General features: G+C 33.8%; 3 protein-coding genes and 1 pseudogene across 4 annotated transcripts; 1 reads left to right on the top strand and 3 right to left on the bottom strand.

Annotated features, from left to right (window-relative positions):
- Positions 1-443: 443 nt before the first annotated feature.
- Positions 444-4,175, top strand: LOC120169638 (uncharacterized protein DDB_G0290685-like). Of its 2 annotated transcripts, none has more exons than XM_039177745.1 (3): positions 444-768; positions 1,175-1,368; positions 3,561-4,175. In XM_039177745.1, the coding sequence occupies exons 2-3, from the start codon at positions 1,270-1,272 to the stop codon at positions 3,960-3,962; spliced, it is 501 nt and encodes a 166-aa protein (XP_039033676.1). In that variant the 5' UTR covers positions 444-768; positions 1,175-1,269; the 3' UTR covers positions 3,963-4,175. The 2 variants fall into 2 exon arrangements, with proteins under 2 accessions (XP_039033676.1, XP_039033675.1); XM_039177744.1 differs by having other exon boundaries at positions 445-768; positions 1,212-1,368.
- A 3,247-nt stretch (positions 4,176-7,422) lies between these two features.
- LOC120169637 (sulfate transporter 2.1-like) lies at positions 7,423-10,501 on the bottom strand. Its single transcript, XM_039177742.1, has 11 exons — positions 10,118-10,501; positions 9,824-10,031; positions 9,553-9,727; positions 9,390-9,455; positions 9,063-9,293; positions 8,860-8,986; positions 8,483-8,769; positions 7,994-8,187; positions 7,828-7,916; positions 7,657-7,733; positions 7,423-7,552 (listed from the first exon to the last, which is right to left on the bottom strand). Exons 1-11 carry the CDS (start codon positions 10,482-10,484, stop codon positions 7,430-7,432), a joined length of 1,944 nt encoding a protein of 647 aa, XP_039033673.1. The 5' UTR covers positions 10,485-10,501; the 3' UTR covers positions 7,423-7,429.
- Positions 10,502-12,984: 2,483 nt separating this feature from the next.
- On the bottom strand, positions 12,985-16,517 carry LOC120169807 (annotated as a pseudogene).
- A 1,994-nt stretch (positions 16,518-18,511) lies between these two features.
- On the bottom strand, positions 18,512-21,407 carry LOC120169653 (inactive TPR repeat-containing thioredoxin TTL3-like). Its single transcript, XM_039177759.1, has 5 exons — positions 20,295-21,407; positions 20,019-20,214; positions 19,761-19,933; positions 18,891-19,224; positions 18,512-18,807 (listed from the first exon to the last, which is right to left on the bottom strand). The coding sequence occupies exons 1-5, from the start codon at positions 21,155-21,157 to the stop codon at positions 18,676-18,678; spliced, it is 1,698 nt and encodes a 565-aa protein (XP_039033690.1). The 5' UTR covers positions 21,158-21,407; the 3' UTR covers positions 18,512-18,675.
- Positions 21,408-26,468: the final 5,061 nt, after the last annotated feature.

Here is a 26,468-nt window from a genome sequence, read left to right as displayed (position 1 = left end):
TTTAAAAATAATGTCAAAATTTGAGTTGGGTAAAATATTTCTAAACTTGAATTAGATTAAATGATAAGGGAGTATCACATTCAGATTAAGATTGGATGGGTCATAATTTGACCCCAATCAACCCATACACATTCCTAAATATACCCAACTATCGCTTTACTATATATATCTAACATATTTTTTTAATCAACACGTATTAACTATTGAGTAATTAAATGAAAAGTTTATATAATTTAAATATCTATTTTAACAAAAATATTTTAAATATTTACACAAAAAGAAATGATTTAAATAATTATGTAAATAAAAACATTTTAAATATTTAAATAAAAAGATATTATATCTTTAAGTATTCGTTTTCAAAATAAATTATAAAAATAATTAATCCTTAAAATTAGTTCCATTTCCGGGCAGGCCAAGCTCCACGGTCTCTTTCACGATGAATTGGTGAGTAGGCTGCCCGTGTTGCCCGATTCCGAACTGAAAAAATGACGGGCAGTCACTCCCCATCCCCAGTTCTCTCTCTTCCCCTTCCTCCATTTTTCTTCTGCTATATCTTTTCTTCCCTCTCCAGGTCTACTTGATCACGATCCGACGGTCCAAAATAAAAGCTTATCCTTTAGCTTGTTTTCTTTGCTTTTAGTGCTGCAAAATCCTCAGATCTACTGTGGCTTCCTTCCAACGCTTATACTTTTCGCTTGTTTCCTTTGCTTTTAGCTCTGCGAATCCGCAGATCTACTCTCTCCGCCCTCTGATCTCCGTTTCTCGGTAAGTTGCTTTCCTCGTGTCTTCTCCTTTCGAATTTAGAACGTTTTCGAATCTCCTTAGTCTTTAACTAATTTCAGTTATGCCACTTTTCTTTTCATAAGAAAAGGCTTATTTTTACGAAAATCAACTCTCCGCCGGCGAGTTTCGTTCGTAATTAAAGGTTCTCTGTTGTGTGTGTGCGCGCGCGCTTTTGTGTTTTGGTTCGAATTTGTGGTGATTTTACTTCTAAAGGAACTTCGTTTTAAGTATAATTCCCGCTATTTTCTTATTTTGATAATTTTGCACTGTGGGAGAAATATTTACTTTTTAAAAATCATAATATTTTGAAATTTCGTTATGCTTTTGCTAGTCCGTACTGTACTCCGTAGGGATGAAGTTACAGATCTAACGGCTGACACAGCTCCAGCGCATATCTCGCGGTGGGAATTCTTTTTTCTGTGCAGGTTTCTTTTAGATTTATCGTTGGCCGTAGTGTGAAACAGAGAAGCTGACCTTAGTTCAATGGCGATTACGGTTAGTCACGTCACGCTAACATGCGCCGGTGAAACTCTAGCTATCATGTTCGTTTCGGCTCTCACCAAAACACACCTTTTGGCTCTGGTAACTTAGCTTTTCTTTTACTATTTGTTTATTTTTCTAATACAGTCTTCTCCTGACCATGGCCTTTACTTTCATGATATTTTTCTGCTACGGGTTGCTCAGTTTTTTGCTTATTAGCCATTGTAGGATTCCCCTGTTCAGGAACCCTTTTTTCTCTTTAGTAAATACATAATTTTATATTAAAAATAAATATATATTTGAGAAAATACTAAATATATATTTTTTAAAATATATTCTTTGTGCTTTTTCTTGCTAAAAGTATTTGATTCCACCACCACCACCACCACCAAGAATTTGCTTTGTTTTGCATTAGATTCCTGCTAAGATGCGCGGTTGTTGTTGGGGGCCGAGATTTCATTTTAATACGAAATAGATATAAGCTTAATATTCGTAATAAGAAGAATTAAATATACCGTATGAACTATATTTTTATTAAAGATTAAAAATATCCAAAAATAAATCGTCGCCTCAAAAGGATTTTTGTTATTGTTATTGGAGGTAAGCTGAGTAACGAAACTGAGAAAATTAAAAAATTGATACGAACTGAGGAAAACGATTCGGTTCGTTTTGGTTTGACTTTAAACGGTTCTGTTTAAAGGCTTCATTTTTTTTATTCGGTTCAGTTCGGGTTTTCCATATGAAATCTATTTGTTCCATATTGAACTGAATAGACAATTTTTGTAAAAAAAATTATAGTTTCAAGTGATTTTTTCATTGAAAAACCGATAAACCAAACCGAATCAAAAAAATCGGTTTCAGTTTTTTTCGATTTTTTAATTATTCGGTTTCAGTTTAAATATTGAAAAATCATTTATTTCGGTTCGATTCAGTTTTTGATAAAAAATAGAACGAATCGAACCGAACACAACCCTAATTGGAGGTGTCTAACATGCACAGTTTCGGTATTGATAACCTGCGCTTTTAGCTGGGGAAGATAGATAAATATTAAATCTAGGTGCCATATCACGCTTGTTTTCTAAAATACGAATAGCCAATTTCTTTTTTATGGAATCGAATATTCCTCGGATAATATCCTTGTCAAATCTAGGTGCCACATCACGCTTTTTGTTTGGTATTTCTTAACTTGGTTTTTGTTTACAACTGATTATGTAATCCTACTTTTTATGTCAAAATCTTAATGGTGATATTTATTTAATTATTATTTAAGTTAATTGTATTATACGTCTTTAAATTATAATCTTTATTTTAAATTGATTTTTAAGTTTTTTAATATTTTAATATTATCCTTAAATTATGATTATCATTAGTTCTCAAACTTTTGAATATTTTAATTTTATCCTCAAACTACGACTTTCATTCTAAATTGGTCCTCAAACTTTTTGAATATTTAAATTTCATTCTAAATATGTATATACTAATTACACCCTTTGTTAATAAAATCATTAGGTCAAATTATATTATTATATGTTTGAAAAAAATAAAATTTAAGTTAAACTATGGTTGAAACTAATTATATATTTGGATGAATTCGGGGATGAAATTAGAAGATTCAAAAGTTTAGGGATTAATTTAGAATGCGGATTCTAGTTTGAGGATGAAATTGATATGTTCAAAAGTTCAAAGAATAATTTAGAATAAAAATCATTATTTGATGATATAATTAGAATATTCAAAAGTTCAAGGACCGAGAACATGCAATTATTAGAATTATATTTATATTGTAACTAAGAACCTTAGCTTTGCTTTGATGTACTCTATGTTTTTTAGGAATGGTAACGGGACGGGTTCGGGGTGGGTTTTGCTTGCCCCGTCCCCGAAATGAATCTCCATCCCCGACCCGATCCTCGTCGGGTTTTTTATCGAGGCGTCCCGTCAAGATTTTTTTGCCCCGACCCCGAACCCAACCCGAAATATTATACTCAAACCCGAACCCAAAAATATTATATATATAATTAATATAAAATATATAAAATATTATATATATAAAAATATAATATATTATATATATAATCGGGGCGGGGATACCTTGCCCCCGTCCCCAAACTCGACCCGATATCATTCAAACCCGACCCGAATTTGACCAGGTTTCGGGTTTCCCCGTCGGGTTCGGTCATTATGCCATCCCTACTATGTTTTATAGGCTAAAAAGTTTTTCATGGTTATAACTGCTAATGTAGCTCTGCTTTAAACCGTGCTGTGAATACATTTTTATTTTTTTGTATTGGTTCCAGAACTCCTTTACGTTGCTGCTGGGCGACCACTCACAAAAACAGCCCAAGCCGAAGGACGCTGACGGGGAAGATGACAATGACGATAATGACAATGGGGGTGATGAGTTCGGAGATGGTGAAGAGGATCTGTCCTCGGAAGGTGGGGAATACGGCAACAATGGTAACAGCAACAATAACAACCCGAAGAAGGGACCTGAAGGTGGCACAGGTGGGGCAGAACAGAATGGAGAAGATGACGAAGACGACGGCAGCGACGACGGAGATGGTGAAGACCCGGAAGATGACGACGACGATGATGATGGAGGTGAAGATGACGAAGAGGATGTTGAAGGAGTGGAAAGCGAACAGGAGGAGGAAGAAGACGAGGAAGCTCTTCAGCCACCAAAGAAAAGGAAGAAGTAAATTGGTGATAGATAAGTTGAAGCCTCCCTTTGTTATAGGTAAACTTGTTCATCTAACATTATAATCTTTTATTTAGGCATCGAGGAGGCTGTTTAGGGTTAATGTGTTTGCGCATATATATCACTTGCATAATTAGAGTAACTACTTGGAATCAATTGGAAAACAACGTGTATGATTCCTCCAGCCGTTAGTTCTCATAAAAAAGTTGATAGATATCATAGTTTTGCTAGCATGATTGTTTCAAAGATCTATCACTATATTATCTTTTGGTTAAAATAACTAGTTTTGCATATATTTAAATCGATCTCAATGATAAAAAAAGAAGTGAGTTTCTAATTTGAAATCATTGACTCAAACAATCACGTTTTAATGATATATACACATTGTCAATAATTAAAAAAAATTCAGACATGTATTATATTATAATTCTCCATACTATTAAAAATCGTAACCCTATACGGTTGATTATCGAAAGAAGCAAAACTTGTTTTCGAAATCAATAGTACACCACCTTGAAGTGGACAACATTCATTTAACACGATATCTTAAAAATCTTTGGATTATAAAGTCTCTCCAATCATGTTATTGTGAGACAAAATAGATCAACCTTGTCTTTTAAAGATTAAATCCAGATGATCTATAAAGTAGACTCATCCAACCATAAATAAGTCTTGATAGTCTTTGAACCAAACCAAACCAAAGCATCTCTAATATGGTTTCATAGTTTACTTAATGATTGAAAGTCTTTAGAACATGTATTACCACTTATAATCACCTTCGATTAATAAAAAAATTAAATTCGAATATCTCAATACATGGTTTGAATAGTTATCTAAACTAGGGTAATTAGGGATGACAACGGGTTAGGTTAAGGTCGGGTTTTTGGTCAACCCATCTCGACCTGATCTGAAATTTTTATATCATCCACCCGACTCAAACTCGACCAGAAACTTTAGAGTATAAATTGACTCTTCCCAACTCGACTCGATATAAAACAAATATTTAATTAAAAATAATACTTTTATGAAAATTATATTATTATCCTCAAATTAAGTCGGGTCGAAATTTTCTCATCTTCTACCAAAACATGATATGACCCGTCGGATTCGGATTAAATTGCCGTCCTTAAGGTGGTGTTTGGTTAGCTGGAATGTTTCTGAGGGAATTGGAATCTGTGAAGGAATTTAAATCTGTAGGAATTGGAATATGAATCTGAAACCTGTTTGGTTGGCAGGAAATTGAATTGGAATCCAATTCCATATTCTGTTTGGTTCGCAGACATGTCAGATGAATTTGATTTCAGTAATGTAAAATGACAGAATTGCCCTTCTTATTTTTTTTCTCTTAATTTTAGTTTATTTTATAACTTACATGTAGCAATATATTATAAAAATTTAAAAAATATTAAATTTTCGTTTTATTGATTGATTATTCATTTCAATAAATTATAAAAATCATAAGTTAAAATCATCCCAATTAGGGATGGCCATGGGTTGGGTTGGGTCGGGTTTTTGGTTCACCCGACTCGACCCGAGAACAAGGGAACCTCCACCCGAGACCCGACCCGACCCGAAATAATAAAAAATATTTTTATTCAATAGAAACAGTGACTTAATTGAAAAAAAATATATATAGAGGGGTATTATTGTAATTATTCCTAAATATATAAGGTAAAATCATATATATTTTTCGGGTCGGGTCGGGTATTTTTCACCCTAAACCCGAACCCGACCCAAATATCACACTTAAAAAAACCCGACCCGACCCGAATATCACACTTAAAAAAACCCAACACAAACCTGACCCGAACCCAAATTTTTTTTAAAAAAAATCAGTCCCGATCCCGATATTTTTTTTTAAAAAACCAGACCCGAATATCAAACTTAAAAAAATCCAACCCGACCCGAACCCGAATTTTTTTAAAAAAAAATCCGACCCGAATACCAAAAGATTGATGAGGATAGTATGGTCAAATTTCGCATTCCCTCCTCTAAAAGATTTCAATTCCATCATGTTATGGATGTAATTTACTTTCCCTCCCTTGATGAAATTGTATTCCAATTCTCCCTTTGAAAACTTGAACCAAACATGAGAAAGTGATAGAATTGGATTTTAATTCCCCATAATTCTAAGGTATTCCAGTGAATCAAACCCTACCTAAGAGTAATCAAAGTTTTTTTAAGAAAAGTATAAAGCTGAGCATCCTAACGGTTGTGTTGAGTAACAAAAGAGCCCATAAAGTGGAATTTGGGTTGGTATTGGTATGCGCATTTGCTTGGCTTTAAGATACAATGAATGTGGACATGTTTTTCCTTCTAGAATTAGGTCACTAAAAATCTCAGTTAGTAAGCCTAGGGATTAAAAGAATAAAAAGGTGGAGTTTCTGTAATGAAAAGACACGCCAAGAGTAATGTCCGAAAGTGAAGCACTACCTTTAAAGCCATTATATTCTCAATGTTCTTTCAGTCTTTGGTCAGAAATTAATCCACCAGGCTCTCCACTCAGCCTGATACATTGAACCTAGACGCATTTCAACAGAGTGGAATACTATTTATATTATCCATTTCCTGTCTCGTCGATTGTTTTATGTTCTGCCAAATCAATTACTATTTCAAGCTAGATTTAGACATGAGAGATCTTAGAGCTTTAGAAAACTTGAGAAATGACCAAATTTATTTTCTTGTTTTTTAAGGGTAAAGTACACAAATGATCTCCGATTATAGTATATTATTTTATTATTAAAAATTATAAAACGATATCTCAACTTTAGAGTGTTGTATTGTTGAGTCACCCAACTATTAAAAATTACAAAATGATCAGTTAACTATTCATAAGTAATTTCAAACTCATCATTTTTTCGTTAAAAAGTTGAAGACTATCTGAGCCGAATGTTAACATGTTGACTGGAATATGATAAAAAAACATATTTTAATGTTATCTATTGGCACCTCCGTTGCTTTCAAACATTGGGTCGACGACATAATGTAAACGGAGAGTCAATCCAAAAAATACATCTCAAACGGTTCTGGGATCATATTTTATCATGTCTCAATCAACATGTTAACGTCTAGCTCAAAAGACCACAAATTTTCTAACGAAGAAGGGTAAGTTTGGAACATGTGTAGTTAAGTGACTATTTTGTAAGTTTTAATAGTTGAAAGACTTAACAAAGTAATACCCTATAGTCAAAAAGACGGTTTGTATACTTACTTTTATTAAAATTTATTTTGTTACTAACATTTTATGTGAAATAAAACAAACCCTAAATCCATTTTTAAAACCTAATAACATAGATCAAAGAAAATGAAATTATAGTACATCACAACCGGTGTTTATTCAAGCTTTTTTTCTTCATAGAGTTGCAACATTAATTCTTATTATCATATGTCTTTTTAAGCATATTGATATGGCACACAGATAAAAGAGAGCACACCTTGCATTTTTCAAACTTATTAGATATGCCGTATTTAGATGGAAAATGAGGCCATTGCTTCGCCAATGCTTAGGAAGACCCTTCCTCCAATTTTGGGCACAAAGTTGGCCAACTTCAACTTGTCAATAACTTGCCACCTAGGGTTTGCAATAGCCAGCTGCAATAATATAAAGTATGAATATTAATATATAACACAGGTTCGATTAAACTCTAAATCTTAAACCTTAAATCGACTCGAAAACAACGTAGAGTTATATATACTTTGATGCCATTGGAATCGAGGTTCTTTTGCAGTTCATCCATCGAAGCGATCCCCGATGTATCAATGTCCATCAAATCTATACCATTCAATGAAAAAGGGAAAAAAATAAAACCAGAAATATTCAATAATCTCTTCGAAAAAACAAATCTGCTAGTTCTCAAAAATCTTACTGGAAATGTCAAGAATTACTATTTGAATAGTCTTTTCTGCATTTCCCAGTTTGCAGTCCTTTTCTTCTTCGATAACCCATTTCATAATCCTGAAAAAGAAAGAGAGAAAAAAAGCATCATGTCTCTTGCTTATGATCTTCAAGCATTTGAATTAAGTGTTGTGTACCTTTGCCTGACAAAATTGGCGTTTGCAAAACACAGTAGTGCAGATTTGAGACGCATGATTAAGACACCTGGAGTCTTGACAGCCATTGGATATTGATTGACATCACCAAACATATCACTTCCGGGTAGCCTTCCGAGTGTTTCGGTGCCTGGTCGAATCGACACCAGAATTATCTTTGCAAATGAAATTGTTACCTGCACAGGACATGTAAGAGCTATGTGTATGGATGAACATTGAAAATGGCAAAAGCTTAGTGGAATGCATGACATTTTCGAAGGCTTCAACACCATTCATGTCAACTATCTCATGACCCGAAACCTTTCTGGTTTATTCGAGATAACGACTTTCTGGTTTATTCGAGATAACGAATGTTCAGGATTGAATTCTGACGTTACATATCGAGTAACACGATATGTTCAGGATATGAACCTCTGTTTGTGTTTATAATTATGTCGTGCTTGAGTGGGGTTTAGAGTTAGTAGATGTTACAGCTACAAGAAGGCCAATCTCCACAGTTGCGAACAGCACTCCCAGGAAGGCTCCAATGCAAGCGAGGAAGTCTAGTTTATCGACCTTCCAAATGTTGTATGCTTCGTTGACGTCGATAAGCCCCGGCAGTGCCGACAGAATGATCGAAGCGAGGATCGTGACTGGGGTGTAGTACAACAGCTTTGTAAACAATTCCAATGATATGAACACCGTGATCGCCATCACGACGTTCGATATCATGGTTTCACAACCGGCACTGAAATTCACTGCTGTGCGCGAAAAGGAACCTGCGATGATTTTACTCGAACCCAAGTTAATTTAAGTTATTTGAATGGTCATATGTGTCACGGTTCGATGTTCGAAACATGATGAATTACCGGTTGCGACGTAGCAAGATGTGAAAGAACCGATGATGTTCATGAATCCCATGGAGACCATTTCTTTGTTTCCGTCGAGGTGGTAGCCTTTTACGGCTGCAAAAGACCGACCAACTGCAATTGCTTCCTGAGATTGACAAAAAAACAGAAAGTTAGTAAAGATTGAGGATATAAGATGTTCTGAATTCGGATAAGTCACCAACCGTGAGTGCAATTATGGCTACAATCAGACCAGTCTTAGCCACTTCCCCAACATGTGGTCCGTTGAACTGCAACTGATGAACTGAACTTGGATTTAAGCCTCCTTTGATGTGTTTCACGATCTTAACTCCGTGTTCATCGGCTTTGGTAAGGAAGACGATGAGAGTTGCTAACACGACGGATACCAAAGGAGCAATGGCCGGCAACCAGAAGAGTTTCCTGTTCTTTTTACCCTGACATATAAAATCACAAAGTCGAAAACCATTTAAACAAAGATTTCGAGCTTAAATAAAGCCAAGATTTGAGGACAAAAAATGTTTTCTTCTTACCAAAAATCTTGTGATTAAGATGAATATGAGGAAAGAACATCCGAGTATGAAGTTATAGGGATTCCACTGCAGGAAAAAAAAAGCTAAAGGATTTTAACTGGAACTTGATTTTAATAAATTCAAGAACTCATATGAAAGCTTGTAAAGTGAATTTTAACAGTACAGGATGATGGAAGGAACTCCAAAGGGCTTTCAGTACAGAGATAACATCGGTCTTGTTTGTAAAGTGAGTGATTCCAAGTAATCCTTTAAGTTGTTGAAGACCAATTACAATGGCGGCACCCGCCATGAATCCGACAATAGCAGCACGCGAAAGAAAATCGACAAGGAAACCCGACCTGTAAAAATCACGATAGATATATATATACATATATATATCTGATACGCATGAAATCCGACAAGAAAAATAAAGGCAGCTTGAAAGTGACACAAACCTGAAGAGTCCAAAGGCAGCTTGGAAAGTACCAGCAAAGAAAGTTACAGTGAGCACAAGTTTTGTGTAAGCAACGGGATCAGCCATGGGATCCTGAAGCTTCTGAACCATCGATGATAACAGCAGCGAAACCACGGCCACCGGTCCGATCGCTATCTCCCTCGAAGTTCCCATCACGGCGTAAATGAGCGGCGGGACAACACTCGTGTCTGATACATGAAATCGATATAATCAAAAGATCTTTCAGTCGACACAGAAAACATAGTAAACATTTTTTTTCAAGTAGCAGCCTTACAGAGGCCATATTGAGGATCAAGTTTCGCCAAAGTCGCATATCCAATACTCTGAGGAATGCAGAGGCTTGCAAGAGTTAGACCGGCCAGCAAATCGTGCTTGAACTGTTTTGCTTTGTAGTTCTGAGACCAACAAAGGATGGGGAACGTTGCTTTCAACATGGAAAAGAGTCCATGTTTCAACCCGGACTGCATGTTGAGAAATGGGACCTTTTTCCTCCAGGAAACAGCGGTGCCAATGAGCTCTTGGCTGAGTCCCGGCGGCCTGGGGGTGTTGAGCACCCACTGGAGCCTTTCCACACGGTCGTGTCTCCCAAGCTCCACCATTTCTTCGTCTGCTGTTGTGGTGTGGCTCTGTGGGAAAGCCATGGGTTTTGTTTGAAGTGTTTGGGGTAACCCAAAAAGCCTATCTGTTCTCAGGAGTTGTGATTAGCTTTGAGCCTTATACAGCTTGATTAGGCATTGATTTTATAGATGCCAAATGAGGGATGATGGATCACTGGCCTGTGGCATTAGTGGAGAAAATAAAGAGACCCATTTCTACATTATATATATATATATATATATATATTATTTAAGTTAAATACTTGGTATCAGAGTCAGTAAAAAGTAATGTTGTCTAATGTTGGTATGATTGCAAAAGATGCAAAGGCAATGGACTATATTGACGACTACACCGAAAAAGCTCACTCAAAGATACCATTTTCAAAGGTATTTCTGAAGACAGAATATGTTCTTCCCGACCCTTTATTAAGTGTAAATTTTATTTCTTGTTGTAATTGTTTAGCTTTTGGTTTTGATAATCAAATTTATTATTTAAAATTGCCGTCTTTTTGTAATAAAATAATCAATATCCCGCCAGCCATAGCAACACTCGAGGACTTCTGTTTCACTCCACCCACACTCCTTTGGTGCACGCCATGATATTAGCCTACAGTGCTTCTCCTTCTTTACTTGTACCCCGACCGTTGCCCATTCAACGCCTTACAATAATTTTGTTTCAGAGCATTCGGATTATTTTTCTCCTTCGTGATTTTAAAGTATGTCTTGCGAATGGTGAAGATGCATTGTAATTATAACACGAGTGGATTTGGAAGAAGCTCGATTAGGGTTAGATAAGACATATTCGACATTAATACTAGAAAAAAAATAATATTAAAAGTCAAAGGTCCTATCACAATTACATTTGTATTTATCGATAAAATTTAACAAGATGTGTAAGAAAAAAGAATGTCGTTGTATTATGAAAAAATTAGAGAAACTGCACATGATGAAAACCTTAACTAATAAGTTGATGCGTATAAAGCAACGTCTTTACTCTCATCGTTTGGCAGAAGGTATGTCACTATTGGATCATTCAATTATCTTTCAAAAATATTATCTTTGATTTAAAAATCATTGAGGTTAAGTACGACAAAAATGATTCAGGGTTAATAAGCTGGGCGGTTAATATGTTGATTGAGATGTGATAATCGTTTAGATTTTAGGATCTGATTTTATCATATCACAATCAGCAGGTCAACGTCCAGCTCAGACTGTCATTAATTTTTTAACAAAGAAAATGGGTTTAGAACATATGAATATTGGGATGACTATTTCAACTCGAATAAATAGAATTTATCGAACTGATTGAATAAGCTGAATTTTGTACATTATTGAGAACAATCTAGTACGTGGGATATAATTAAAACACCTGTAAATTGCACTGAAATAATTGATCTCCCATAAAGTCAATTGTTCAAGTTCTTTATTCCTTCACCAACAAACACATTGGAGACGATGCTCATAAAATAATTGCTATATCATACATTTAGTTACTTTTATCATTATCTTCGTTGACGTCGTCGTACCCATCATTATATTAATATAAACATTATTATAATACTAAATTATTAGAATTATTGATGGTAAGATTCAGGTTATGACTGTTGTAGGTTTTTTTTTTTATTTGGATAAAAATTGTATAAAGGAAAAATTATAAACTACGAATGGTATATGGCTTTGGTGGTATGAAGAATATAAGAAATAGAGAGATTATTTATATGTTTAGTTATGTGTAGTGATTTATATACGAATCTTTACTATTAGTGTCAGATCTAACAATAGGTTACGTAGATCTATCAATAGTCACATTATATGATCATAGTTGGTCTATATGTATATGCATAAACAGAAGACTCTCGATGTTTTCGATCAAACAAAATGATATAAGTGGTCTTTGTATTTTTTTTAAAAATTAATACAACCCTCGTATTATTTTTTGTCATTGTGGCCCTTTAACTCATAAAACAAATCTAATGTGACTCTTTGATCAACGTTTTTCATCGTTTGACCGTTACATTGTTGACATGGTTGTTCACGATACTAATATGACAGTCCACGATGTTGACGTAATAATCTATCTGCCATATTTGAGCTATCTATTTAGCTTATCTATCATATTATCCGTCACATTATTAACCATCGTGAATTATCGTGTCAGCACCGTAGACTATCACATCAACACCGTGAACTGTCACTTCAGCACTATAAAGGTCAACGACAAAAATCATATTAAATTGTTTTTAAATTATAGGGATATCTGATGTATTTTTACCCAAAAAATAATAATGAAAAGGGATTCTATCTGCTGCGAGGACAAGATCCAAAATTTATAACTAGTGTCAGAAATAAATTATCTTCTTTAATTATTGAATAAAAATCAAAACCAGAAATGTAGATGAGTCGATTTATACAGTATGAACATCATTGTTTTCAACTTCCAACACATAAATGTTTCCAAGCATATATCCTTATGGACATCACATTTTTTTCTTGCAATTTATTATGGCTATCACAATTTACATTGACACTGCGTTTTCTTTTCTTTTCTGGTATTTTCAAGTTACTGGAACCCAACGTGATGCGTGTACTGAGAGTATGCTTCCGACTGCATCGCGATCGGGGCTCGTGTGACGGATGCAGGTATATCGAATCCATCGACAAGCTCCCCTGCAATGTTTCTCACTCGGAAACACAGGTAATCTGTGAGCTTGTGGATTGCCTGCATAAAGCCGACAAAAAGAGTTATATTAATGAAACACAAGTACTTCTATACTTCTGATTAAAACTGTATACCTTAGCTTTGTTAGGCGCAACATAATCGACGTTACGGTAAGTTCCTATGTCGTTCAAGATCCGATCCAGGGCATAAAGATCGCATAGGAGTTTTAGAGCAGCTCGATACTTGAATCAGGACAACTGGAAGTTTAAATTCAAGCTAAGTTAGGAAGTATGCAAATGGCAAGTAGAAAAGAAAAGGAATGAATTCGGTTCAGAGTTTAGGAAGTACTTCTTCACAGCTTTGATAAACCTCGCGAGGATGACAGACTCGATATGAGACTCTGCAAGTGTTAGAAGGTGATTCTGGCATCGATTCCAAGCGCCAAAGCTGCCAAGAGTTTTCGAGTGTTTCCGGAGCCGTGCTGCCGCACTTTGAAGGAGTCTCGAGGTCCGGTACTAAAAATCAGATCATATAAATCTTAGTGTTACGCTTTATTCCGACGTATAATAACCGATATAACACTTACCCTGAAGGCATCCAACTGGAATTTAGGGTCTCGCAAGTGATCCGTGCTTTCCCATCGAGCAATTATCGGGTTCGGCTGCGACAAGTACAGGTTCATAGATTCCCTCAAGTAGTTCCATGTGACTGAAAGCGTACCACCTTGGAACTTGTCTTTGTATTGCTTCAATAGATCCGCTGCTACCTATAGACCCCATTGAAAAGTCTCATGAAATTTTAATCTAAAAGCAAATTCAATGTTGAATTTATTAGGGGATTTGTCGGAAACCTGTTGCAGAAGTACTGTGTTGTCTCCTTCGAATGTCTGGAAAATGTCGTGATCGTTTCTCAAGCTGCCGATCCGGTTGACAGCAGCGTATCCGTGGCCTCCGCAGGCTTCCCTGCAGGTACCTAATGACTTTGCAGTATATGATGTTACATAAGCCTTCAGTCCAGCAGAAAGCGCATGGACATCGGCAACAAGTTGTTCATCATGAATCTTCTTCATCTCTGAATACTTCTCCACCAAATACTGAGTAGCGAAATGAAATGCATATGTTGAAGCCAGCATCGGCATAAGCTTGTGCTGCTGCGATTGATAATCGAGAATGCTAACTTCAGGTTGTTCCGCAGGACCGAATTGCTGGCGTAGTAACGAGTACCGGACCGCTATAGTGACCGAAACCTTGAGGAAACCAACTGAAGAATATGCAAGGCCAACCCTCCCACCTACTAGCTCACCTAACATAGCAGCGAAACGTTTGTTTATAGTAGGGAGGCTACTTGTGTACTTTCCATCTCGAGAAACATCACCGAATCGGTTAAGAAGATTATCTCGGGGGATTCGAACCGAATGGAACCGCAGCGCTCCGTTATCGACCCCATTCAAGCCGATTTTGTGGCCGCAATCTTGGATTTTGATTCCAGGTGAGTTTCTAAATCCCGTATCGGAACAATGAAGGCATGTACTCCCATGTCGGAAACCTTTTTAGAGTCGTGAGTTGGTAAGATGAGATTAGCGAAAACGGACGCGAACTTGCCGTGAACCGCAGCATTGCCGATCCACCATTTGATGGCCCCATCATTCGGCGTGTCGATGATGAATTCATCTGTAATTGGATCAAACGTTGCCGTTGTCTGAAGACCTTGAACATTTGATCCTTTTAAAAATCACAAAAATTGATCGTTTAGTGGTTCATATTATATATATCCGCTCAACTCCATTCCGACCCGAAATCTAATCATCTTTAAATGATGTCGAATAATAAATATAGGGTAAATTATACGTTTAGTAATTAAACTATCAATTTTAATTATTTAAGTATCTAAATTTTTATTTTTTTAATCATACCTAATGTTTAGTTTTTGTTTCATTTTAGTACACATTCAGAATTTAAGGTTAAGCTTAAAAAAATGAAGTTTAGGTACTAAAACTAGGAATTCAAATTGCGATCGCATTTTCGATTGCGTCGCGTTTATCGCAATTGTGGACATAGCGAGCACTATTACGGTAATTCTGGGTATCACGCGGTCATACAATAACAGTCGCGGAGGGCATCGCTTCCGCCAATGTTGGATGCAAAGCATACCTATAGTGAGCACGTGCTCACCCTAGAATATGAATTTCTCTATATTAATTGTCCATTTTATTATGGGTAACCACCCTAAAATTTTATTTGTACCTACCGTATAGAAACTTTTTCAATAATTAATGTGTGTGACCACCTTAAAAATTTTTTTTGGATCCGTCACTGACTATTGCTTTATAAAGGTCACTATGACAGTCGTAGACCGATATTTAAATCCCTAACTAAAAACAAACCAATATTAATAATTTAAATACTAAACACGTTAAATTTTTAATGATGAGTATTAAAATGAAATAAAAATTAAACGTTATGTATAACTTAAAATAAAAATAAAAAATTAAATACTAAAATATATAAAAACTTATAATTTAAATACTAAAACTCATAATTTACCTACAAATATACTAGTGTTTCTTACGTAAGCAAAAGTGTTCCTTTGAAGAAGAACAAATATAATATGGCAAATTATCCAAAAAAAATGGCAGCTTTTTCAAAAAATATATATATATAATATGCAGCACCATTGACAATGAACAGAGCAGACGATTTTTTATTTTGGATTTTTTTCAATAGGTACCGCAAATTGACTTTAATTATATTTCATCATTATCTTATCCCAAACCGACAATCAAAATCAACACGCGGTCTGAACGCAGACATGTCTATGCTGGTTTAAGTCCTGGAAAAACAGAGAACTTACCATGGTGCAGTTCTGTCATGGCGAAACACCCAGGATAATCCACATTGTCGATCCCATCAAAATACTTATCCCTATGCTTTTTAGTTCCCAAGTTCAGTACTGAACCTCCCCAAAGACTGCATAATTTTAACCATTCAAAGTCAACTTACTAGCACCATGTTCTTGTTCATCCATAAACCCAGTTTCCAAAACTCAAAAAAATCAACCAAGATTCAAACTTTAAAACCAAGAGAGGTTGAAAAGCAAGTATAATAATTTACCTAAACTGGACGCCGAGTTTGATCCCAAGAGATACATCAATACTCCCAACAGCTTCAGTAATGGCGAAATACTTAGCTGGATCGTCAACAACGTGTCTAAAAGGTTTGATCTTTGCTTCTCTGACCAAAGCAACAAGCTGTCTCATGCAAAGCTCCCTGTGTTCCTTCATTAGTATCCCCACCGGGGTTTGCAAATCGGGCCTCAACTCAAAGAACTCATGATTTTCTCTTGTGTTTCCCTGTTTTTCCTCTCATGTAGTTCTTCAGAGAGGCTTTGTTGACCTAGAGTTTATTGGTCGACTTGGCGCACGTTAGTATGTTGAGTTGGGGTGAAGGTTGGTGTAGATATTTGTTTTTATTAATTTAATCTTAATTAAAAATTTACGTCTACCAACATTTATATATTTTACCTTTTCTAAATTATGATTAATATAAAATTAAATGTCTAAATTATATTTAAAATTAATTTTTGATGTTTAAAATTTTTTTTATTTAAAATAAGTGTATAACGTTTCTTCCATTACATTTTTAGGTGTATACTGTTAATAAAAACGTAAGTGACATGTGTCACGTTTATATTTTCGTATTCTTAAGTAAATATTTTTTAAAATTATTTTTAAAAAATTTGAACGTGACACTGTACTTAAGAGATTTTTTAACAGTAGACACCTAAAAATATAACGAGAAAAATAATAAATATTTATTTTTAACGAAAAATTCTTTATATATAAAAAAAGATAATTTTAAGTATGGTTTAGACAAATTATTTTGTATTAAACCTTTAAATTATACTTCCATTGATTTGATGCGGCTCAACTTGTAACAGCAGTTGAGGAAAATAGTGTTTAGAGGGTTAAGACTAGGGTTTCATTCTTCAACCTTCAAATCTCAGATGGACCATTTGTGCTTTAGCTCTATGTTTTGTTTTAAGACTTGCAAGTCTTAAATGTTTAACTTTCAAACTAGTGAGGTTTATATGATCGATTTTTTTTCATTTAGATTAAATCGAACTCAAATAGAATTAAAATTAAATTATCATTCATAAATATGATGCGATATAATTGGGTTCATAAAACATTTTATCACTGTAATTTTTTTTAGCAATCTGTAAATTTCTATCTAGATTATAATTGAGTTTTAGGTATGTCCTGACCCTTTATTGGAAGAATTGCTAAACTTTATTTTGTAAAAAAAAATACAGTGGGTTCATAAAAAAATTTCTTATAATATGATTACAACAAACTTTAGTCCTAATTTAAGTAGGTATAAAAGAGTTGGACCTTTATTTAATCAAGTTTAAACCTTATGTATGTATGCAGATTTTAAAGGATAGATTTTTATTTAATCACTTTAAAATGATTGATAAGGTGATAGGAGAAAACTTTACCTAGTTTGGGTGGAACAGGTTTTTGATCCATGAACAATGAGATGCAGGGGATCCGAGACAGATGATGCTGAACTGTCAGATTGCACCTTGATGGCACTGAGATACCATGAGTTGGCAGATCAGCGTAAAGGCGGGAATTGATTGTGATATTTTCTCATTGGGGCCGTTTTGAGTGTGTTTCAGTCTTTTGGTCATAACTTTGGCTACGGGTGTCAGAATCGCGCATAAGACCCCAATCCGGAAAGCTCTTTTCGACGCGCAAGCTGTCCATGTGGCTTTTTTTCGACCTCAAATTCTACCGTTTTCCCCTCCGAATCACTAGATTTAGATATTTTTTACTATTTATGGTAATATTTCGATTGTCAGTTAGGAAGTCATTTTAAATCCGATTTCGGCCGGATTTTTTTCAGATTGCTTATTTTATTTTGAATTTCAATTTAGAGTGATTTTCGGGATTTTTCTATTTTTGGTAAAATTCCGATAAACAAGATTTTTGACTATAACAGTCCGGCTTGTGGACTGATTTTGGATATTTTTGATTTTATAATATTTTATTAAACCCTAGAGACTTTTTTTCTTTGGTTTTTAGGCGATTTTTTTCTTGTGAATCATCTGTTGGAATTAGCCTACGGGATAATCGTTATTCTGTCTGGCGTCACAATGGCACTTAGAAATTGGGGAATTAGCTCAGTTGGGTCTCAAAATATTTATATATAAAAGCAATACCTCGAACAATTAGACAAAAAGATTTGAATTTAAAACTAATAATGCTAATAATCTACAATAATTTAAAACGAATCAACCCCATAGGACGTGTATGTGCACATAGGAAGCCAAGGGAACATTAAGTAAATCGTTTAAATCTGCACACATAGAATCAAATTGTTTCATTCCAAGTACCAAAATTTCCCACTGAAATTCCTCACGAATAACAAAAGCAACTTTTCGTTCCATCTTAGGACAACCTTTTTTTTAACCTTAACATTAGCTCGCTTTGTCCCTTAGCTTATATGCCTTTAAGCTTGCTTTTTCTCTTCCTTTTCTCCATGTCTTTGATGTTCGTACTCGACATTCTTGTCTTCATACCACTCCACCACGTTGTTTCTTGAGCTGCATTTGAGCTTCCAACAATCCCCTTTTCACCTCCTCGTTGTTAGGTGTTTCTCTCAGCAAGATCGTGTAGTCTTGTATTGAAGCTTCCCATTTCTTCAACTGTTACAATTATTTCAACTTGCATGAATTACTTCAACGATTAATCGTAGAAAAAATGTGTTGCAAGATGTTAAGAGTGTGACCTTGGAATTACAATCCGCTCGTCGTAGTCTAGCCTTGGTGTAGCCTGCGCGCAGGTGGAGGGCATGGGTGCAGTCGTCTACTGCCTTTTCGAAATGACCGAGCTTGGACCAACAAGCGGCTCGGTTGCACAGCAAGATGGAGTTGTGGGGATCATGGTCCAGCCCTTCCACGTATGCGGCGCATGCTTCCGGGAATTTCGATGCCTTGAAATGCTCGTTGCCGTTGGATCGAGCAAACGCCACCGCCCTCGCCTTTCTCATTACGGAACTCGCTTCTTTGTTGTTCGGGTCAAGCTTGACGGCTCGTTGAATCGCCTCCAATGCTTCATCAAATCTTCAAACCCATCACAAACAACAAAAACATTATTATTTTCTTAACAAACAATGTCAAAGTCCACCTCAATGAAAAAAGAACAAAGAATTATTCTTTTTAAAAAAAGAAATAACAAGTGGGAAAGTTGGTGCCTTGTCATAGCATGCAGAACAATTAACACAAAACCCAATCATTTTCGTGCAAATTTCGCCCCCATTGAGTAGGTATAGATTAAATTTTGCCCACCGTCCTTTACCCCTCTTTTTGTTTCCTCTTTTTCCAACAAAAGTTCTACTTTTGAGTTGTATTACAACATTAATTAAGCTTAGTTAGGATCACAAACTCCCCCACATTTCCTTATTATCCTATCTCTGGATCAACCTCAATAGTAACAAGGGAATATTATTCTCTTTAAAAGATTTATATTTGAATAATTATATCTATAAATTGTGTTATTAAATGATTAAAAAATTGAACAAATATTACCCTAATCATCCAGACTAATAAAATATATTTTTCTCTTATAAAAAAATGTTAAATTCAAGAAAAACACCGACCTGCCGGCAGCCATATCCACCTGAGCTCGAACAACCAGCAAATTAGCATTACCAATAGGGCCGTAGTATTTATTCAAGTCGTCGACCTCGAAATTCGGACCTCCCAATAATGTTTCATCGGCATCTTCGTGTCTATGGAGCTTCAACAGGGCCTCAGCTTTCAATGCAAATATCTTAACAAAACAAAGAAAACCCAAACTTTATATATTTTCATACAACATATCATAATATTACTAAATTTTGATGAGATTTACGTACCTGTGGAGCTGAATCTGCACCACCATTAATGGCCGAATCTGTTTCTTTTACCAGACTGTCCCAATCCCGTCGCCTTTTAGCTTCAGTACATTTGTTCAAATGTGCCTGAACATTTCTAGCTTTAGCAATGTCGTCTTTATCTGCTTCAAGGTCGGCGTGCTGGTAGTGATATATAGCCTTCTCCACATCCCCTAACCTATACAATCACATATAATCATATATATTTTTAATACTGAGTTGAATGTATATAAAACTGAGTTGAATATAGATGAAAACCTGAGATATAAGTTAGCTAAACGGTGGTGAGCTCTGTGATAATGAGGCTCGATAATAATGGCTTCCCTGCACTCGAAAACTGCCTCGACGAGCCTTCCCAAAGCCGCTAAAGCTGCACTTTTGTTGCTTCGATATGCAGCTTTGTTGGGATCAATGGCAATGGCTGCATCGTACAAAGCTAAAGCCTCTGCGAAATTGCCGTTCTTGTAATCTTCGTTGCCCATGAATTTCAACGTTTCGGGATCCATTCTCGTCGAGAGAGCTCGACAAAGTGAAGCCGATTTCTTTTCTTCGACCGGCTTCTTGACCACGTTTCCCATCACGGTGTTGGGGTATAATTTCCCATTAGGTTTCGAAACATCGTCGACTTTCGCATTAATTGTGTTCGTGTTCCCTGGTTGCCTCAAGTTGCCTAGGTTCCCGTAAATCATTCCTCTTGTTTTCTGATGATCGGCGATCATGCCCTCGAGCTCGCCAGATAAGCTAATGGATTCTTTCGGCACTTTCCGATTGATGTTGCCGTTGACGATGCCGTGTCCTTGTGTACCCGTGGTCGTTGTTCTTGTCGGTTCTTCAACATGCTTCCGGACCGGGTTCTGCTGGTACACCGCCGTGACCTTCGGAGTCAGTTTCGTGATGGGTTTTTGTGGCCGACCTTCTGGTCCGAAGAACGCCGCCTCATCGGAACCGCTTCGCCGGCGCTCTGTGTATGTGTTCGATGTGTTGACGTTGCTTTTGTTGTCTTCCTTTATAATATGCAATGAACCCGTTGAAGTCGATCTTCTAGGCCACAAACCATGCTTTCCGAACACCGCACTGAATATCCCGCAACCGGATTTCTTCACCGGCGAACACTCCGCCATTTGTTTTTGCTTGTCAAGCTTTTTTCCCCTTCACGATCAAAAATGGTGGATTTCAAGCAATTATGTAACCAAAACGTGGGTGTCTTTCAACATGAAATGTAAAACAAACACACCGAACAGAGATCATGTCGATCTTCCCTTTCTTTTGTCTTAAAAGATGGCACGAAACAAAACGATTAAGATTAGAAAAACAAAGAAAACAGAGTCATGATTCACAGTTGTTTTGTATGAAAACTCCAAAAATTTTCAATTTTCAAGTTCATATGATAGCTGGAGAAACGGTCCATGATTAAACGAGGATCTCTAAAATTTTAGAAAAAATAAATAAATTTTTGTTGTAGATTGTAAAAGACAGCCTATATAATCTAACTCATGAACAAATTATTGGAGAAATCAAAGAGAGGAGGGCACGTCTTTAGCCTCATATTCACAATTAAGGGTTGGTTGGGATTTTTATTTTTATTTGGTGAAATCTATTAGTTTATAAATCTAATATAAATGTTAACCACATTATCTATTTATATATCCACTTTATATATTCACGTTTGTACACAGTATTGTTTTGGGGATTATACTCGATAAATAATAATAACAACAAAATAAAGTTTTTTTTTATTAAATTTAAAAAAATCATATTATTTGTAGATATGTGTACATAACATTTTTGTTCAATGATGAAGAAGGAAAATAGAGAAATGTGTTTAAAGATATCAAATTCAAAAGGAATCCTGGACCTTTATATTTTTTAATGTTTTCTTATTATTTCTTTTAATTGAATGCAGTTAGATATAAGCTTAATATAAAAATAAGTATTAAAACTATATTTTTTTCTATTTTGGTTTCTATACTATTTTTCGGTTAATTTAGGTGTTTAACGTTTCTAATGTTATACTTTTAGATGCATCGTTAAATTTTATCGTTAAATAACATGTTTCGCCTTTATAAAATTTTAATATTTTATATTTAAAAAATTCAGAATTATCTGAGCATGAAATTTAACGTCCATTACTATCGATGTACCTAAAAATGTAACGTTAGAAACGTTAAACACCTAAATTGACCAAAAAAATTAAACACCTAAATAAAAAAATAAAAAAAAATAAACACTTATTTTTATATTAAGCGTGTATCTAATTATATTGTTTCTTTTAACGAGAATGATTAAAAGCAACCTGCCAATTAGATATCACCTTAGTTGTATAAAACAACTAAATTCAGTCACGCGGATCCAGGAAAAAAAATTGGGTGATTGAGCATTAATTGTCAAATGATTGAGAATATTTAAAATATATATTATTTTGTAATCACATTAGCTTAATAAAATAATGATATATTATATAAAATCGAAGATAAAATTAACAAATTTAGAGAATATTCCTTTTGAGCTTTTACTTGATCTAAACTAATTGATTTATAAATCGAATAATGATAGTTATACTTTATATATAATCATTTGTTAAAATAATTCTTATAAATATATTTTTTTATATAGAATGCTTATATTTATCTATCTCGTAAGTATGAGAAAATTTAATAATTGATACTAATGGCTTAGCTGGGCTAATTTATGTAACAAGACCCACACATATATTTGTTGAAAGACCACCTATGAATTTCAGCTCACTTTCCACTAAGAGACACGAACTTGGCCATAGTGTGTCTTGTTCGATTACCTAGTGGACAGTTAAGACGGAGATATAATTTTATGTTAAAGAGATAAATTTATATGAATGTATGCATAAGAGAAATTATCTTTTATGCAATGATAGAGGGGAAAATCCTACAGTTAGATTATCATGTTATCATGTGTTTTTTAATTATATTTAAATAGAATTATGATCACGGCATCGTTATTAAGAAAATCATAAGTTAATCTAACATAGTAATGAGTTTCATTTTTAATTTTTTCAGTTCTTAGATTTATTAGGATATTCGTCATAATTCTACCACTACATGATAACATTTTTTCTTCATTTATAATGTCTCAAATCATTGTTATTTTAAAAACAAACGAGTTAAATAGTATTTTAATCACATAAATTTTATATCATTATCACTTTGATACTTAGAGATTTTTTTCATTTATTTTGACCCTTGAACTTTCTTTTCGTGAAGTATGTTTTTCCCTCCATTCTTTAACCATAAAAAATCATGTGGTATTCTACTAGTGTGTTACATGACACATAATATTTTAAAAAATGAAATATTTTTGAAAAAACAATAAAAAGAAAAGTAAAAAAGAAGAATCAAATTTTGAAAAATTGAGTTTTTTGATTTTTGAGACATTTATTAATTTTTTTGAGTTTAATATATATCATGTTTCATGTGATTTTTTTAAGAGGGATAAATACAAAACAATATTTATTTAAAGATAACTTTCAATCATTTAACGTTGAGTGTTCACACCTCTGTCATTTTTTATGCGCTCAAGTTAAAATTCACGAGGAAGGAGATCAATAGTCGGATCGTCAAGCTGCTACACTGGTCAAACCTTAAAGTTAATGGCGGATCTAAAAAAAACTCAGAATGGGCCACATATATATTAATCACGTAATGTTTTATAATGTTCTATTTAGTTATAATAATATGTAAACAAATTTATAATTACATAACGTTTTAGTATAACCGTATCTTTCAAATTTAATTTGTGCGATTGGGGTTGGAAGAGTTTACGGTAAATTGGTGAAGGGATTCCAATGCTTGGCTGTTCACCATTTCCATATTAAATCATATGATCAATCTTTTCGAAATGACAGCTCATAGCCATCATCAATCTTTTAAATTTTGGGGTCTTTTTAAATTAATCAATGATACAATCTGTTCACTGATTAATTTATATAAGATATTATAAATGTAAGTACGAATCTCTCAATTCAAATTACTTCATTCGTATGTGTAAAGGCCTAAATTTTTTATTTCTCTTAAGAGATCTAATATCTTATTTAACTAAACCAACCGGTTATTGGTAAATTTAAGTGTTCTTTGCCCCCAACAAAAACATTTATTATTTATCTACGTAACGTTAATCTAATTAGTATTGTTACATTTATAATATTTACAAAGATATGAGTTTAATTGTACTTAAACGTAATTAACTTTAATTCAAAGATCCGGGGATCATGAATATTATCTTGATTTAATAGTTATACATCATTAACTTTTGGTGTAGATGGGGCATATATACTGTTTGTATAAATCCCAATTTGTATTTTTAATTAGATTCTTTTTTTTTTTTGCATGAAACATTTGTTTTTTATTTTATTAATAACTTTTTTAGGGTATAAAATTAACTTAAGGAAAAATAAAATTTGAATCAATAAATATTGATCTGATTTTCTGGAAACATGTTATGCTTTTGCAAGTCATAGGAACATTATTTAAAAGTTGAAGCAAAGCAAAATAATTAGGGATCGCAACGGGTCGGATTTTTGGTCAATCTGATCTGACCCGAAAATATGCACCCTCCATCCGAATCTTATCTGATTTTAAAATTTTTTATCCTACATCTGATCTGACCCAACCCGAAAATATATATCTTATTATCATCCACTCGACTATGATCCAATCCGATTTTTAGAGTATCAATCCGACCTGATCCGGCATAAATTAAGGCTTTAATTAAAAATAATAAAATTTTTAAGGTAATTATATTATTATCCTCTGGTCCGGTCGGAATTTTTTCACCATCCACCCGAATCTGAAATTTAAAAAATATATCCAGCCTGATCAAGTCGGAACCTTCGAATGATAACAATTATTCAAATATTATGAATGATCCACTTCTTGAAGTATTCTTGATTTCCTACGTACAAAGATGGATCCTTTAGAGATAACAGCTAAAAGAAAGAGACAAAATATTGATTTTTCAAGCAAAACCTATATCAACTTAAGCGTTTAATTTTTTTTTAAATCATGCTTATTTTATCAAAATATTAATAAAGGATATTATAATTAGGTATCATGTACAATTAGGTTTTTTTTAAATATCGGGTTTGAGTCGGGTCGTGTTTTCTTAAGGGTATGTTCGATTCAATTCGAGCTTAGGGTGAAAAATACTCGATCCGACCCAGGAAAAATTATAATTTTACTTTATATATTTAGGGATAATTATAATAATACCCAATATATTATTTTCTTTCAATTAAATCCCATTTTTATTGTATAAAAATAATATTTTTAATAAATATATTATTTTGGGTCGGGTCTAGTACATATTTTATCTCAAAAAATCGGGTTGGGTCGAGTGGAAGTTGTATATTTTTTGGGTCAGATTCGGATCGAGTGGAGGATTTATAATTTTCGGGTTGAGTTGGGTGGACTAAAAATCTGACCCGACCTGACCCATGCTCATCCCTATGTAGAAGTAGTTAAAATTTTAATATATTATAATCAAGTTTATTTAACTAAAGATTTGATTAAATATTTTTTAATAATATGAAGTGATTATAAAATAATATATATTTAGAATTTTTTTAATCTATTGACAACGTGTGTACACCTTCTATACATTACTACTTAAATCAAGAATCTTTAAAATAACTTTTTTTCTTTTATTACAGGATCTCTTGATGGGTTCGATTAAATATTAAATATATTAATAAGTCACATTACACTAAAAAAAGTGCATGCTATAATCTTAAAGATTACACTGTTGAGAGAGAATAAACAAATAAAATTTAACGTTGGATGAAAGTATCCATTACTTTTTACCATAACTTTAGAGGGATGAATGAGAAAAAAAATCATTTATAATTTTTAAAAAATGGTTCTAATTATTTTAAAATTAAATTTAGCACTATTTATTTATTAATGTAATTAAGAATTATACTCATAAAAATAAAAAAATATTATTAAATAGTAAGTAAAACCTTATATCATTAAACCAAATCGAATGGACCACAATATATCCGGGTCGGATCAAAAGAAAGCAGATCCAGACCAACCTCTTTTCCTTTATATATATAATATTATATTTTGACATTTAATAGATATTTTAATGTTTATGTTTTTTAAGTTTATCACTTATTGTGAATGTATAATTTTATTTTATTTCACTATTTAGATAAACATGCATGCATATGTTATGAATATATATATATATATATGCAGAAATTAAAATAAATATTTTAATCAACTAAAATAATTATTTTTTGATGAATAATGAATGAGCATCAAGCTAAATTTAATATAAAAATCTCCAAAATAATTAAATAATTGTTTTTGGGATAGATTCACCTTGACCCATGTTTTGAAGTCTAAAATGGTACTCTAATTATAGGATATTATTTTATTGAGTCATTTGATTATTAAA

Source organism: Hibiscus syriacus, unplaced genomic scaffold (genome assembly GCF_006381635.1).
Source record: "Hibiscus syriacus cultivar Baekdansim isolate YM2019G1 unplaced genomic scaffold, ASM638163v2 tig00111769_pilon, whole genome shotgun sequence".
Lineage (NCBI taxonomy): Eukaryota > Viridiplantae > Streptophyta > Magnoliopsida > Malvales > Malvaceae > Hibiscus > Hibiscus syriacus.
This window is presented reverse-complemented; position numbering and strand designations above follow the sequence as displayed.